Raw genomic sequence first — 17,591 nt, 5'->3', positions numbered from 1 at the left:
TCATTTGTAAACCTGTGAGCATACTGGTTATTGGACTAGAGTCACAAAGAAGAGCCCACAGGCAAAATATAGCTAGCAGAGTGTATTGTTTGGTCAGCACTGTCTTTTTAAAAAAATACCACCTTGATCTGAATGTTCTTTATCCACAGGACTTGTGCTCCCTTATTTAAGCTCAGATACCACCCTCCCTATGGTTTACTTCAATTGGCTGTCTTCCATGGAATGCTGCATTTTATAACCCCTGGTATAAAGTGACTCAGTAAGAGAGTAATACTTTGATTTAAAAATACATAAAAATATAAATACTTTGATTTAAAAGTATATATTTTTAAACTATATATTTAGTTTTTGCATATCAACAAAAACTAAACTAATTATAAGCATTTTCCGGATTTTGAAATGTCATAAACAGTCCCCTGATATCATCAGCCACCCAAGAAAGGGAATGAGTATCTCTCCCATCATTGTTCACATCTCATAAATCTTATAATGTTCCTTGCTCTGGAACAGTCACTGTGGCACAATCGGGACATCCACTCTTGGACGTCTCACAGAAAACAGGATCAGCGGCTAACTGTCTTGAATGGTTTCCAAATTCTCCTCCTTAGACAGGGGTTAAATGAGGGGACCCCTTGAGATTCCTTTCAGTTCTATGATTCTTAGTGCTTTGTTCACAGTCTCGTCCCAATTACTTCAAACTAAACTTTGCAACAGGCGGACACATCATGAGATACGTAATCCAAACAGACTCTCTTGCAAGGATCTTCAAGATCCTAAGCATACTAAATGGCTGCACATCCATAAGTTCATGGACTACATCCAGGCCAAAGTGCTCTCTAAATAAGGTTGTTTATTATTCCCCAAGTTTCTAGAGAAACTGTTTTGTTTAGCATTAATAATAAATAGCTTCAAATCTGGAAACATAACAAATGCATGAAAGTTCGGTAGAAGAAAATGACCCCTTCTGAATGCAATTCAGTTCTGAAATGTGTTTCAGTTTGAAGTCCAGCATACAGTATTAAAAAATGAAAACTACATTTTAATCTAATTTACATTATAAAATACATTTACTGTAACATTTCTGACATACATTTTTCCATGACCCCTGAGAATAAACACTTAAATTAATTAAATGCATAATCATTTTCAGATGACCATCTAAGGAGGCAATTAAAATGAACAAAAAAGCTTTATACAATAATGTGGTAAAATCCATTGTCTACAGAAATGTATTTGGACAGAATCTCACATAAAATCTAAACTGGTTACCTTGGGGATTCTTTTGTAGGGGTACAAAAAATATATAAAGTGCTTTTTCTTAAAATTGTAACACTGAATTCTCTTGTCAGTAAATCAATCAATTACATTACTTAAGCATTTATTAAATTATATAAAAAGCCGAGTACTGTGTGCAATGTGAATTTACAGGGGAATTAAAGTTGTTCTCAAGAACCTCTGCGATGCCAAGTCAAAAAAATAATGAGCAAGATAATCACCTATAAGTCTATGAGCATGTGCCTGTATTACACCTATATAGTCTTCTAATTTACACTTTAACCTAGAACAACAACAACAACAAAACTCAAGTGGCTTATTTATAAATATGTCTGGAGAGTGAGGAAGAACTTAAAGTCCTCTACGAAGGTTTCTCATTAGAAAAGTGAAGTGAGGAAGTTGTATGTTCCTGGAGACTGCAGCCATTTTCCTTATAAGTGTGAACAGAGGTCTGGGTCCACCAGCCATTTGAGTAGGTACAAACAGAGATCCAAGAGTCCAGGTGAAGAAGTGGGGAAGAAAGGGACAGAATTAAAAAGACAAAAGGAAATATCTTATGGGGAGGAATTGTCTGAAGGGTTCTGAAAGAGAATGGAGAATGCAAACTTGAGAACTGCAGGATGGTGGCGGAGGGCAGCACACAGTTGCTGACAGTGTGGAGGACGCTGAGAGGGACAGCGTGGAGAAAGGGTGTTTAAGGTGTGTGCAGCATGTTAAAAAGTCCCTCTCCTACCTCTTGCAGTTTCTGAGAGCCTGAATACAATCTAACATTTGCATACTTTCAAAAGTGACACTGTCCATAGACTGGACCATATAGGGCTCTAGTTAGTATTAGAGTTAGAAAGCTTCTTTTCTGTATGCTCCTAGTCTCAAAATTACTTGCTAAATAAAATCTTCTAACTTGATTCCAATTTTGTGTGAAATAAATCTATCACGTTCTTGGAAAAATACAAACATACTTTGATTTCAATGGACAGTAATCAAGGAGAAAAACTGTCCTTTGGAATAGTATGGTAAACAAAAATATAGCTCATAAAGTTGCTAATCATTCTTCATTGTGGCTTTATTCACAGCATGGATACATAATGATCTGACGAGATTTAGGAGCTGAGAGTCTGAAGAAGAAAGCTGTGGACTGATCGGCATGGCTTTCACAGGAATGCGGGGAAAGGAGCAGCAGGAGGCAGAAGGTACAGGTGGAACCCTGACTTAGCTGACGGTTCAGCTGAGTAAGGTCAAGCTCATCCGCAGGCCACAGAGCAGCAATGATGGGTTTGGCAGGTTCATCACAGTTAAACATGGACTACTGGTCACTAGAGGGGCACGAGAGCAGAGGTGAGGAGGCCAGTCTTGGCTGGGCAGTTATTATCTGAGGAACTTTCCATGAACAGCTACAAGAAGAGACAGGAGGGAATAGTGTTCACAAAGTCTTGTGAGAGACATAGGCTACTGTTAGTCTGTAGACAATGGAGGTGAAATGTCATCTTACTTAGCATCTTACTAAGTGCTATGAACAATGTAGTCCCATTAAACTGAAGTATCTCTAGTTTTAAAACAGTTAATTAAAATGTATGTATCTAAATTTGTTCTACAGTACTTGAACTCAGTTTGATTAAAACTGAACTTATCAGTTCTTTCTCTTGCACTTATTTTTCCTCTTTCATTCTCTAGGGAATCTCCTCTGAGACTTCTATTATCCCCCACTTTACAGATGAGAAAATTTAGTCTTAGAGAACTTAAGTACGTGAAGGTCACCCATAGTAAGTGATAAATCAAAGTCTAAAAGCAAGGTCTATCCGACTCTAAATATAATATTCTTTCTACTTCCTAATTAAGTTATGGAGTGAACCTTACTTTCGTTTTTAAGGATAATAACCAAAGGTATTCATTAGAATTGTATGCAGTTATTACCAGAAACCATATTCTATCCACTTTAACACTTTAAATTATTGAGACTACCCAGAAAGAAAATAGGAATTATATCCAGTTAATTAGTTGCTCTCTTCAGAATTTCACGGGAAAAAAATAACATAAGCATTTTAGACATTAGGTTCACTGGCTTCTTCTTCTTCTTCTTTTTTTTTAATTGGAGGGCTAATTAGAATAAATAGATTAAGATTAATATAACATTAAAATACATGCAAGTTATTACATACTCTAATATTTTTTATTTATTCTCATTTTAAAACCACACCTTTATTACTGACATGGAATGTAGTAAGTAAGCATCTTACAGGTATGAATGAAGTACAGATTTACAATGCTTTTATCTGGGGTATCTTGATTTTCATTAATTATATAGTAAAATCCTACAAAGTACTGTTTATAGCCCTTACCACTATCTAGGATGGCTAAAAGTAAGACAGAAAATTAACCTAAAAAATACATATCATCTATTCAGAGAGAAGCAAAGGATGTGCCTTTATAATCAACATGTTAATAATAGAATTAATAGCATAGAAAACAGAAAAGAATTACTAATCTTTTTAGAGTTTTCCTCCTGAAGGCAGATATCAAATGGAGAAAGTACCAGGGACTGGGGGACAGCCTCTAGGAAAGTCAGAAGATTTGGAGCAGAGGAAGAAAGAATACAGATATTTTCCTCAATTTCCTTTGATGCTTGACATCTAAAAACTCTTTTCAAGTCCCTTTCTGGAACACAAAGACCACAAAGGGATTACAACTTGTAATGAGTACCTAAATATATTTTACATAAAAGGTAAGGTCAGCTGCTGGAAGGCTCTTAAAATCTAAAGGAGAGGGAAAGGGCAGAAGTGCTCTCCACCACTTCTCTGTAAATTCACAGTTAGCTGACTGTTAAAGAGGAACAACAGAGGGCTTTGTGAGGCTGAAAAAAAAAAATCATAGAATGCCAGTGGGGGGTGGTTTCATAGACTTCTCTCAGCAGAAAGCAGGGAATGGGGTCCACTGAATGCACAGAAAACATAACAACTCCAGAACTAAGGTAAGCCTTTCCCTTCCCCACATTTATTTTTTATTTGTATATTTCCAAGAGTCATAAGTACTATTTTGCTACAGTGGTATGTTGCATTGTGGTGAAGTCAGGGCCTTTGGTGCATACATCACTGAAGCAACACGCATTTTGCCCACCACGCAATCATCATCCACTCTCTTCCTAGCACCACAACCCACTGAGTGTCCACTGCCCATCATTCTGTACACTCTGTTCCATGTTTCCACATTATTTAGCTCCCATTTGTAAATGAAAACATGCGCTTTCACTGAGCTGTTTCACCTAAGAGAATGGCCTCCTTCTCCATGTACGTTGCTGCAAAAGACAAGGTTTCATTCTTTTTTATAGTTGAATGGTATTCCTTTGTGCACATATAACACATTTTCTTTTCCTATCCTCCCCGATGGGCAATTAGTTTGATTCTATATTTTTGCTATTGTGAATAATTCTGCAATAACCATGTGAGTGCAGGTTCTTTTTTATGTATTGATTTCTTTTTCTTTGTGTAGATACCAAAAGTGGGATTGCTGGATCATGTGATAGTCTATTTTCAGTTTTTTGAGAAATCTCCATAAGTGCAACAGAGGTTACACTAATTTACATTCCCACCAAGAGCATGTAAGGGTTCTCTTTTCTGTGCATCCTTGCCAACATCTGCTATTTTTTGTCTTTTTAAAAATAGTCATCCCACTTGGTGTAACATGGTACCTCAGTGTGGTTTTCATTTACATTTCTCTAATGATTAGTGAGAAGGGACACTAAGAAAGGGGCTTTGAGGGAGGTGGGTGGAAAACTTGGCCTGCTGAACCAGGAAATCTGGAAGACCCAGAAGAATGTGGATATGAAGTAACCAAGGTAACCAATGACCAATAGAAAAGAGCAATACTGCCTGGAGGTGCAGAGATGCCAATGAAAGACTTGGAATCCATTTCAAACAGAACATTTCTGCCGCTGCAGACGGGTGGTCTCCCTCTTGCACTCACCTGCTCTCCTTCTTGAGAAGGACCCACTTCCAACCATCTTTGGAAGTGTTCTAAACTTTCTCTTTGTTCTTCTTAAATAAAATCTTTTACCCTGAAACTTGTATAAGTTACTTTTACTTTCTATCCACATTGCCTGTGCCACTCCAGTTTTATTTCCGGTTTCCATTCACTCTTGCTTTTGGTTACCACTGGCCTAGCTCAGCCGCATAATCAAACCAGGTCAAATGGGTCTAGGGAACCAGGATCCCACAACTCACAACAATTAGTGATGTGGACTTTTTTCTGTGCTTTTGGCCATTTGTTTGTCTTCTTTTGAAATGTCTATTCATGTACTTAACCTACTTTTCATTGGGGTTAATTAGTGTACTTTTCTTGTTGAAGTGTTTGAGTTCCTTGTGAATTCTGGATATTAGTCCCCTGCCAGATATATGGTTTGCAAATATTTTCTCCCATTCCGCAGGTAGTCTGTTCACTCTGTTGACTATTTCTTTTGCTGTGCAGAAGCTTTGTAGTTTAATTAAGTCCCATTTGTTTATTTTTGTGTGTATGTGCTTTTAAGATCTTAGTCATGAGTTTTTTGCCTAGACCAATGTCCAGAAGAGGTTTCCCAAGGTTTTCTTCTAGTATTTTTATAATTTTAGGTCTTGTATTCAAATCTTTAATCCATCTTGGGTGGATTTTTATATTCAGTGAATAAGTTTCTTGTTTCATTCTTCTGCATATGGCAATCCAATCTTCCCAGCACCATTTACTGCCTTTTACAAGTTACAAACATCTAATTTGCACTTATGAACAGAGGCTAATACAGAAAACCTCTGAGTTACAAACATCTGACTGATGTACAATTTTTACTTATAAACAGCAGTACAAACACCTCATTTACATATAACTCACACTTACAGAGGCTATTACAGATAATAGGTAAATGTACCCGTTCTGAATTACATACAAATTCAACTTACAGACCTATCTCATTCATAACCCAGGTACTGCCTATATTGAAAAGGGTAGCTTTTCCCCAGTGTATATTCTTGCGTACTTTGTTCAAGATCAGTTGGCTGTAAGAATGTGGCTTTGTTGGGTTTTCTATTCTATTCCACTGATCTATATGTCTATTTTTATACCAGTACCAGGCTGTTTTAATTACTAGCCTTGTAGTATAATTTGAAGTCAGGCAATGTGATGCCTCCAGCTTTGTTCTTTTTGTTAAAGATTATTTTGGCTACTCACCCTCTTTTTTTGGTTCCATATGAACTTTAATTCTGTGAAAAATTACATTAGTATTATATTTTGATAGGAATTGCATTGAACTCATAAGTTGCTTTAGGCAGTGTGGTTCATTTTAACAATATTGATTCTTCTAACCCATGAGCATGGGATGTTTTTTCCATCTGCTGTGTCATCTACAACTTCTTTCATCAGGGTTTTATAGTTTTCCTTTTAGATACCTCCTTGGTTAAACACCTTGCTAGATATTTTTTCTTTTATTGTGAATAAGACTGACCTCTTGATTTTTTTTTCTGGCTAGATTGTTTTGATGTATAGAAACGCTACTGATCTTTGTATGCTGATTTTGTATCCCCAAATTTTACTGGATTCATTCATCAAATCTAAGAGTTTTTTGGTGTGATCTTTAGGGTTTTATAGATATAAGATATAGATATAATACCATATAAACAGCAAATGGGGACAACTTGACTTCCTGTTTTCAAATTTGGATGCCTTTTATTTTTTTTCTCTTGCCTGATTGCTCTGGTAAGGACCTCCAATGCTATACTGAATAAGAACGTGGAAAATGGGCATCTTTTATCTTGTTCTAGTTCTTAGGGGAAATGATTTCAGCTTTTCCTTATAAAGTATGAGGTTGGATATGTGTTTGCTATATCTGGCCCTTATTATTTTGAAGGTTATTCCTTCAATGCCTACTTTGTTGACGATTTTTATCATAAATAGATGCTGAATTTTACTGATTTTTTTTGCATCCATTGAGATGATCAAATATTTTTTTTCTTTAATTCTTCTTATATGATATATCACATTTATTGATTTCTACATATTGACCCACCTTTGCATCCATGGTACAAAACTCACTTGATCCTGGTTGTGATCCTTTTTATTGTACTGTTGGATGCCATTTGCTAACATTTTGGTAAGGATTTTTGCATCTATGTTCATCAGAGACACCGATCTATAGTTTTACTTGTGTGTGTGTGTTTGTGTGTGTGTGTGTATGTGTGTGTGTGTGTTCTTGTCTAATTTTGGTATCAGGGTGATACTGGACTTATAAAATGAGTTAGGAAGAATTCTCTCCTCCTTGATTTTTAAAAATAATTTCAGGAGGATTGCTATTTGTTCTTCTTTGTACACTTTGTATGCTTCACTGTGAATTTATCTAGTCCTCTGGTTTTTTTTGAAAACTTTTTTATTTGTGAAGTCTGTTCAGTTCTATTCCTTCCTGGTTTAATTTTAGAAGGTTGTATGTTCCAGGAATTTATCCAGTTTGTCTAGGTTTTCTAGTTTTTCAGTGTATAGTTGTTCATAATAGTCCTTGATGATTCCTTGTGTTTCTGTGGTATCAGTTAAATGTCTTTTTTCATTTATGATTCTCTTTATTTGGATCTACTCTCTTCTTTTCTTGCTTAGTCTAGATAGTTGTATGTTGATTTTGTTTATCTTTTTGAAGCATTTCATTAATCTTTGGCTTTTTTAAAGTTAGTTTTTGTGTGTGTATGTCTCTATTTCATTTAGTTCTGCTCTTATCTTTGTTATTTCTTGTTTTCTGCTTACTGCGTATTTGGTTGGTTCTTGTTTTTACAGTTCCTTGAAGTGCGATGTTAGTTTAGTTTTTTAATTTGTGATCTTTCTATTTTTTTTTTAATGCATGGATTTAATACTATAAACTTCTCTCTTAGCACTGCTTTTGCTATATCCCACAAGTTTTGGCATGTTGTGTTTCATTTTTGATAATCTCAAAACATTTTAAAATTTCTGTCTTAATTTCTTCATTGACCCAGTGATCATTCAAGAACATTTTTTTTTTAAAGATTCCATTTGAGGGCTGGGAATGGTGGCTCATGCCTGTAATCCTAGCACTCTGGGGGCTGAGGTGGGTGGATTGCCTGACTTCAGGAGTTCAAGACCAGCATGAACAAGAGTGAGACTCCATCTCTAAAATTAGCCAGGCATTGTGGTAGGTGCCTATAGTCCCAGCTCCATGGGAGGATGATGCAAGAGGATCACCTGAGCCCAAGAGTTTGAGGTTGCTATGAACTATGACACCATGGCACTCTACCAAGGGCAACAAAGTGAGACTCTGTCTCAAAAAAATAAAAAAAATAAAGTTTACACTCATTTGCATAGTTTCTGAAGACCATTTTCATATTGATGCTAGCTTTATTCCATTGTGGTCTGAGAAGATACTTGATATGGTTTCAATTTTTAAAAATTTGTTGGGATTTGTTTTATGGCCTAATATGTGTTCTATCTTGGAGAATGTTCCATGTGCTAGTAAACAGAATGTGTATTCTATAGGTGATGGGTAGAATGTTCTGTAAATGTCTGTTAAGCCTATTTGGTCTGAAGTTCAATGTAAGTCTAACGTTTCTTTGTTAATTTTGTCTTGATGATCTGTCTAGTGCTGTAAGTGGAGTGTTAAAGTCACTTACTATGATTGTATTACTATCTGTCTCTTTCTTTAGGTCTAGTAATATTTGTTTTGTGAATCTGAGAGCTCCAGTGTTGGAGATATTTTATATATATAAGATATATAACATATATATAATATATATATCCTCTTATTGAATTGATCCCTTTATCATCAGATGATAACCTTGTCTATTTTTAAATGTTTTTGATTTAAAGTTTGTTTATCTGATATAAATAAGTTCAAATACTTCTGCTCACTTTTAGTTTCTGTTTGCATGGAGTATCTTTTTCAATCCCTTTACTTTCAGTCTATGTGTGTCTTCACAGGTAAGGTGAATTTCTTATAAGAATGGATCATGTGGCTTGGTGCCCATAGCACAGTGGTTATGGTGCCAGCCACATACCCTGAGGCTAGCAGGTTTGAACCCGGCCCCAGCCAGCTAACCAACAACAACTGCAACAAAAAATAGCTGGGCCTTGTGGTGGGCGCCTATAGTCCCAGCTACTTGGGAGGCTGAGGTAAGAGAATCACTTAAGCCCAAGAGTTTAAGGTTGCTGTGAACTATGATGCCACAGCACTCTACTGAGGGTGACATAGTATGACTCTGTCTCAAAAAAAAAAAAGGGGGGGAGTCATGTTTTTTTTTTATCCATTCTTCTAATCTATATATTTTCAGGGGAACATTTAATTCTTTTACATTCAAGGTTAATATGTGAGTTTGACATGTGAGGCTTTATTCCTGTCATATTGTGATCATTTTCTAGTTGCTTCATAAATTCTTCATTTCCTTTTTCTCTTTTTTTGATGATATTCTATCAAGTTGTCATTTGATTCCTTTCTCTTCTTCCTTTGTGTGATTGTTTTATAAGACCTGCAAGTTATATTTTTGTGTGTTTTCATGACAGTGATCAATGTCAACCTTCTGTTTCCATGTTTAAGACCCTTTGGAGCATTTCCTTTAGGGCCAGTCGAGTGGTGAATTCTTGTCTGGGAAATACTATTTCTCCTGCATTTATAAAACTTATTCTGGAAAGATATAAAATTCTTGGCTGACAGTTTTTTTCTTTCAACACTTTGAAAATGCCATCTCATTCTCTTCTGATGGGAAGTCAGTTTAATAAGGTTACATTTATAGGTGAGACTACATGCTATTCTCTTGCTAATTTTAAAATTCTTTTTTTTCACTTTTACTTTAGACATTCTGAATATGATATTAATATGTAGTGGTGAAGTTGTTTTTGCAATGTATTTGCCTGGGGATTGCTAAGCCTGCTGTATCTGGATGTCTAACTCTCTTGCTAGAGTTGGAACATTTTCACTAATTATTTCCTTTCTTAGATTTGATCTCTCTTCCCTCTCAGGAATATAAATAATTCATAAATTTGTTCACTTTATGTAGACCCAGATGTCTCAAAGGAGCTGTTCTTTTTTTAATTTCTTTTCCCTATTTTTGTCTGACTGGATTATTTCAAAATACTTGTTCTGATATTTACTCTTCTGCTTGGTCTAGTCCATTACCAAAGCTTTCAAATGTATTTTGTATTTCCTTTAATGAATTTTTCAGTTCCAGGATTTTTATTTAGTTTTCTTAAAGATATTTACCTCAGTAAATTTCTCATTCATCTCCTGAATTGATTGTCTGATTTCTTTGTAACAGTTTTCAGATTTCTCTTCAATGTACAGCATCTCATTGAGTGTCTTTAAAATCAAGATTTTGAATTATTTGGCATTTCTAGGGGTTCTTTTTGATTGGGATCTCTTGTTGGACAATTATGGTCCTTTGGTGATGTCAGATTTCCTTTTCCATGTTTCCTGTATCTTTCCATTGATATGTCTGCATCTTGTGTAGCAGTCACTTCTTCCGATTTTTTGAAAGTAGTTTTACTGGGGAGAATTTTTTCCTGAAGATGATATTGCTTGGGTATGGACACTTTGGCTTTGACTTCAGGTGCCTATGGTAGAGTGATCTTCATATTATTTCTTTACTTGTACACAGGGTCAGTGATATCTGTGATTCCTTTGGTGGTTTGTGGTACAGTTATTAGTTGAGGTTGTAGTGAAGTTTTTCTGAGGACTTGGACATCAGTTGAGCCAGACCTCTGGCCCTGGTTGTGTAGCAGTTGGCTGAGTGTTCACCAGATTTTAGGCCCCAGAGCAGCTTACACTGGCACTGGTGTTAATGGTCCTGGAGGGCCAATCCTTGGGCCTCCAAGGTAGCTTGCTCAGAAGCTAATAGTGGGAGCAGCAGGCCGGGAGTGTGGGTATGTTATCAGACCTCTGGCTGCTGGTGTGATGTACGTGATGGTAGTAGCAGTGGTAGACAACTCATTGGTACCCGAAGAGTCTGTGTTGGTGTTGCCAGTAGCTGTAATGGGTTGAGCAGGATATTTATTCTCCAGTCCCACAACCACCCATACCTTGGTGGGGAGTATGGTCATAGGCATGCTTAGGAGAGATCTTCACTGTTCCTCCCTGGAAGAGTAGTAACTACACCTTATTGCCTCAAATTCAGGCCAAAGGTGGGAGACAGCTCAGCATTAAACTCCCAAAATGGAGCTGTAAGCCTGCAACCGGGGATGGTAGAGCTCCTTCCAAGCAACCAGCATGGGCAAGAAACTATGGAGCATGCAGCCCATTCATGGACAGTTTCTCAGTAGCACGGTGGTGGATATTGTCTAAGCTATGCATCCAAGATCCTGGTTTCTCTTTCTCTCCCTGGCTAGACAGCAGCTGCAACTAAATCATCCCAAAATTGGCCCAACGGTGGTGGCACAACCCAGCATTAAACTTTCAATATGATGCTCTGGGCCTCAACCAAACACAGAGGAGTACCACTCAGGCAAGATGCAGAAAGTACAGTCAGCTAGTGTCTTGGTCTCACAGCCACCTAGTTGGTGGGTAGCAGGTATTGTCCTGGGTATGCCAGTAGAGCCTGGTTAACTCAGCTAACGGAGGTGGCTACAGTCATGTTGGCCTGAACTCAGCCCAAGGACGGGACACAGCCCAGTGTTAAAACTCTCATGATGGCACCTTCGGCCTACAATCAGGAAAGGGCAGGGCGGAGGCCTCTTCCAGGAAAGCAGTGTGGGCAAGAAGCTATGGGGAATGTGATCCGCTCATATCTCAGTCTAAACAGCAGCCTGCAATAAGGTGGTGGTGCCCTTCCTAGGGCTATATGGGAGCCCCAGTCTCCTCTCTCCCTCCTCAGAGCTGCACAGTGGCAGTAGCTTCACCTGCAGACCCCAGTATCTAGGATTTCAGATGGCACCCAGTTGGAGGCACTCTAAGTTCAGATGCCTGTGAGAGTCCCTTCTAGAATAATGTCTCTGGCTTTCTCTATGCAGTTCCCTACATTAGGCTGGAGACCTGCATGATTTCAGGGGTTCTCCTGTAGTCAAATTTTAAAAGTTTGTTTCAGAGTAGGAAGCCCTGAGGATTTATCTCTTACTGTTTTCCTGCATCTTGGAGACTTTCAGCTCTCAGCCATCTCTGACTAGGCAAGCTATCTCCAACCCTCTCCCTACTGTACTTTTGGTATTTCCCATCACTTCTCTGGTGAATCTTTAATGTTTTCTCCTAGATGATCTGTTTAAAATGTGAGTATCTTACTATTTGGTTCCTCTTCACGAACGTACTACCTGCACCTAATTGTCCATCTTGATTCTATCTCCAAGGCAAGCCATCTGAAAGCAGTTATCCATGTTATTTTATTTTATTATTTATTTATTTATTTATTTATTGACACAGTGTTTCACTATGTCACCCTGGGTAAAGTGCCATGGTGTCAGAGCTCATAGCAACCTCAAACTCTTGGGCTTAAGCAATTCTCTTGCCTCAGCCTCCCAAATAACTGGGCCTACAGGCACCCGCCACAACACCCGGCTGTTTTTTTGTTGTAGTTGTCACTTGTTTTGACAGGCCTGGGCCGGGTTCGAACCTGCCAGCCTTGGTGTATATGGCTGGTGCCCTATCCATTGAGCGATGGGCACCACCCCAATCCAGGTTCTTTTAAACAATAGGAAATGGTTCATCAGTATGCCCCATCGTATGACCTTGTTGACCTTATTGTCTTCAGGTAAACACTGCAGTTCTTGTGGGAGCATATGCAATGCAGTAACAAGCTATTATTCACAAAGATGAAGAAAGAGCCCAGTAGTAACAAGATACTAGTACCATTTGAGGTGCTTGAGGTAAACAGGCGAGAAGCCAGTCAGTCATATTTACTGATATCTACAGTAAGGAAAACAAGGACACCAGGGTGGTGGGAGACGAAGTGTTCCTTTGAAGAGAAAATGAATGTCATCGGAGAAGAAACTTTTCAGCTCTTCTCTCTACTTCCAACCTCTACCCCACATACAGAAGTTTATCTCCTTTAGTTTCATCTACTCCTCCCTCTGGTCCTAGGGATTGGCCCTCTCCTATCCAAAGCTAATCTCTTCCAACCAAATTCTAGATAGTATTCATTCTTTTCTATTTCCCAGGGATGTTTCTCCAGTCATTAATCCTTCTTGGGAATTTTTCTACTTCTCCCTTTCTGTTAATTGCTCTGCCTAAGACAACAAGCATGCTACGTTTCCCCATAACAAAATACTTTTATTCGTTTTTGATTATACAAGTAATTCATAAATGCATGAATATACATGCTTATTAAAAATATTTAAATTACCTGTAAATTCCCCTTGACCATAATTCTCCTCCCCATCCTCAAACTTTCACCATAATCATTGTTATTCCTTTTGAATACATCCTTCCAGACTTTTTCATATATTGTTTTTTTTGTTTGTTTGTTTTTTATTAAACCATAGCTGTGTACATTAGTATGATCGTGGGGCACCATACACTTGGTTCATAGATCGTTTGACACATTTTCATCACATTAGTTAACATAGCTTTTGTAGCATTTTCTTAGTTATTTTGCTAAGACCTTTGCATTCCACATTTACTAGGATTCACATATACCCTTGTAAAATGCACCGCAGGTGTAATCCCATTAATCCCCCCTTTCCCCTCCCTCTCCTCTCCCTCCCCTCCCTTTCCAGACTTTTTCATATATTGTTTCATGGCTTTTTCCCTTTGTTAAATAATTGGTTTACTCTGTGTATTATTAAATAATCTGTGTATTATTGGACAATTTGTTTTGTTCACTCAACAATGTCTGTTACATCAGTAGATCCACATCATTCTTTTATGCTCTAAGTCTGTATAGTATTTCACATATTAAGGTACATTTATTTTACTGGTCCTCTGCTGATGAACAACTGCATTCTTTCCAATTTATTGCTATTATAAACAATAATAGAAGGGACAAAAGTGTTCACCATTTCTCTATAGTAGATGCTTCAAAGTGGAATTCTGGATCAGGGGAGCAGGGATACATTAAGTTTTGATAGATATTGATGATGATTTCCTTTAAAACGGCCCTATAGATGTAAATTCAGACCTGTAATGAAAGAGCTCCTGTTTTTCATACTCTCGCTATTATCAAATTTTTATTTTGCCAATTTAATGAGGGAAAGGGCTTATATTTTAAATTTTCATTTATCTGATTGCAATGTGATCAAACATATTTTCAAACTCATATTTTACAATCACATTAAACATACTTTCAGAAATTTATAGATCAATTGTTTTTTTTTTTTTGTTGTTGTTGGCTTGAATAGTTATTATTTTTATGTACAGAAAACTCAACAGTGTACGTTTAGCCCAGTTTAGTGGCAAGTTCTTTAGCCTTTGCCTTTCCCAGCTTGGCAATGCGAGCCACTGACTTCGGACCCAGGATGCTGCCTCCCCAGTGCCGGCGGATCTCATCGTATCTGTCATTGTAATTGGTCCTGATGGGTTCCACCAGCTTGGCTAGAGCTCCTTTGTCTCCCGAGTTAACCTGCGTGAAGGCCACAGTAGTGTAGGTCTTCCTATGGACCAGACGCCCCAGCCTGGTCTTCCCCTTGATAATGCAGTAAGGGACCCCCATCTTCTCACATAGGGCAGGAAGGAAGACAACCAACTCAATGGGATCCACATCATGTGCAATCACCACCAGCTGAGCCTTCTTGTTCTCCACAAACGTGGTGACAGTGTTAACCCCTGCTCTAAGGACAGGTGGTCTCTTAGTGGGGACATCTCCTTTCCCCGCAGCTTTCTTCTCAGTCCGGGCCAACGGTTGCTGCTTCTTCTCTTGCTTTGTCTCTGGTCTGTACTTGTGGGCCAGCTTAAGCAGCTGAGTAGCTGTTTGGTGGTCCAAGGCCTGGGTGAACTGATTAATGGCGGGAGGCACTTTCAGCCGCTTGTAGAGGATGGCTCTTTGCCGCTGCAACCGGATGTAGCGGGGCCATTTGACAAACCAAGTGAGGTCCCTCTTGGGCTGGATGTCCCGTCCAATGCTGAAGTTCTTCGGCCTTTTCTTGAACAGAGGATTCACTATCTTCTTGGCCTCCTGCTTCTTCACCACGGCGGGGGCCGGGGCCACCTTCTTCCCCTTGGCCTTCTTCCCTTTCGGCATCTTGAACCGCTGGAGCAGAGAGAGTATAGACCAATTGTATTTCCTCTTCAGAGAACTGACTGTTCATATCTTGTGACTAATTTTTTTTGAGACAAGGGCTTGCTCTGTTGCCCCAGCTAGAGTGTAGTAGCATCATCATAATTCACTACAATCTCAACTACGATTATAGGTTTGAGCCACCATGCCCACTCCTTTGACTAATAGAGGAGTCATCTCTTTCTCACTCATTGGAAGGAGTTATTCCTTTCATAATATTAATTCATGAATTAATATGAATATTAATTTCTATGTTACATATTTTCTCCTAGATAGTAACTGATCCTTCACTATTAAGTTTATGGTGGCTTTTGTTGACCAAACATTTTAAGTCAAATTTGAGTTTTTTCTTTATGTTTTTTATATCTTATTTAAGAGGGCCTTTAGTATTCTAACATCACAAATGTGTTTTCTCTATTTCCTTTTACTTTTTGCTTTTTTTTTTACAATTACTTATTTATATAATTCATCTGATGTTTCATTAATAACATGAGTTAGAATTTAACTTTGTTTTTGGTTCAGTTGATAGCTAATTTATCAAGTACCAATTATTAAATGATATATCATTCCCTAATGTATATTAAATGCCACCTATATCATAAGCTAAATTCTCACATATACATGAATTTATTTCTGAACTAGTCATCCTATCCCAATACTGTGCTTGTCCATTTCTGTTTTAATTACCATAGATCTATAATACGGTTTGATATCTAGCAGAACAGGTTACCTATCTTCATTCTTCTACAAAACTGTCTTAGCTATTCTTGTATGTTTTCTTTTCCTTGTTAATTTTAAAATCAGTTTTGTCACGTTCCAATTGCTTCTAATTTATTTGACCACAGAATTCATTTTTCAAAGATCAATGTTCAAAAGAACATGCTCAATGATATATTGACTTAAGTCTGGTCCAAACATTTATTTTGTTTGGTCAGTAGAGTGTTGACACACTGATGTTTTTAAAAACATTTGACACTCATCTGAGAGCCAAAAGCAAACAATGAATGTGCAACAGGGTGTGTGCATGTGTGTGGTATGATGTCTTTGCCTTCCTAAATGGCAACTACTGGCTGAAACCAAGTGGTGACTGCTCCCTTTATTTACATAGGGCTTAAGTCCAAGTTCTCCAGTTTCTGAAATTGGCCCATTTTGATCATTTGTGCTATCTACTTAGACCCTTGACAGCTTTTGCCTCTGAGAACCATGCATTTTTGTAATACCATCCTAAATAGTTTGGTGTCCCTCACATTCATCCTCTATCTGCATTGCCACCAGAATGATTTTTCTGGACAAATATAATTGGGACACTACTCAGATTTAAATTATTTGGCAACTTCCAACTGCTTTCAGGGTAAGATCCAATTATCTGTGTAGGCTACATTAGGCCTTTCATAATCTGGAATATTTTTCACATGCCATTTCCCATTATCTCCGCATTATCTTTTCTCTGGCCATTTGCTGTCTACAGTTCCCAATAGACTTCCCACATATTCACCCACACTTTAAGTTGCTCATTCCATTTCTATGTAAAAGGCCAAGTCACCCCCTCCTATTACAAACTTTATCCTCTAGCTCTTAGTCCCATCCAAATTTCTCTTTCCCCCACATTCATTTGCTTGCAATTCCTATATCTCCACATCTCAGATGCAATTCCACTGCTACTTGCTTTTTAAAGCCCTCTTGGACCACTTCCCCCATCACTCTCAACATCCCATCACCATCCTAAGAAAGTATGGAGCCTCTTCCATTATTTATATCTTACAGTGAATCAGTAAGTAACTAGATTCCTTGTCTATCTGACCTATAAAACTATGTTATCCTTGTACATAGAAATTCTACATTTATCAATTTAGTATCTCCTAAGCCTATGTCAGGGCAACTAGAAATCTATAGGCATTCAAAAAACAAAACAAAACAAAATACCCCAAAGCAAAGCAAAAAAGAAACCTATAGAATGAAGGAAGAGAAATTTAGAGAGAGGGAAGAATAGAGAGAAGGCTTATTAAATCAATCATTGCCTCCACTCTTGGGGAGTTTGTAGCCACTATAGAAGCCAGCATGACCAAACAACTAAGTCCCCAAGGAGAGACTGGAGTTTATTTTTGTCCTGTATTTTAACAAATAACACGGACACAGTCACCTAAGTATGTCCCTGACAAACTTATGTAAGTTGTACAA

The 17,591-nt window shown here is 37.8% G+C and overlaps 2 protein-coding genes across 2 annotated transcripts in view; both read right to left on the bottom strand.

Annotated features, from left to right (window-relative positions):
- Window positions 1-17,591, bottom strand: part of KIF6 (kinesin family member 6) — a 344,907-nt gene that overhangs the window by 273,333 nt on the left and 53,983 nt on the right. The window lies entirely within an intron of this gene.
- On the bottom strand, window positions 14,541-15,394 carry LOC128594197 (60S ribosomal protein L7a-like). The gene has a single exon (XM_053602783.1). It carries the CDS (start codon window positions 15,375-15,377, stop codon window positions 14,577-14,579), a length of 801 nt encoding a protein of 266 aa, XP_053458758.1. The 5' UTR covers window positions 15,378-15,394; the 3' UTR covers window positions 14,541-14,576.

The sequence above is a fragment of the Nycticebus coucang genome, chromosome 9, assembly GCF_027406575.1.
Source record: "Nycticebus coucang isolate mNycCou1 chromosome 9, mNycCou1.pri, whole genome shotgun sequence".
Classification (NCBI taxonomy): Eukaryota; Metazoa; Chordata; class Mammalia; order Primates; family Lorisidae; genus Nycticebus; species Nycticebus coucang.
The sequence above is the reverse complement of the archived record's forward strand: the minus strand, read 5'-3'. Positions and strand labels throughout refer to the sequence as shown.

What these genes read in the sequence shown, in the direction of transcription:
- LOC128594197 (XM_053602783.1), bottom strand. Translation starts at nt 15,377, where the DNA reads ATGCCGAAAGGGAAGAAGGCCAAGGGGAAGAAGGTGGCCCCGGCCCCC.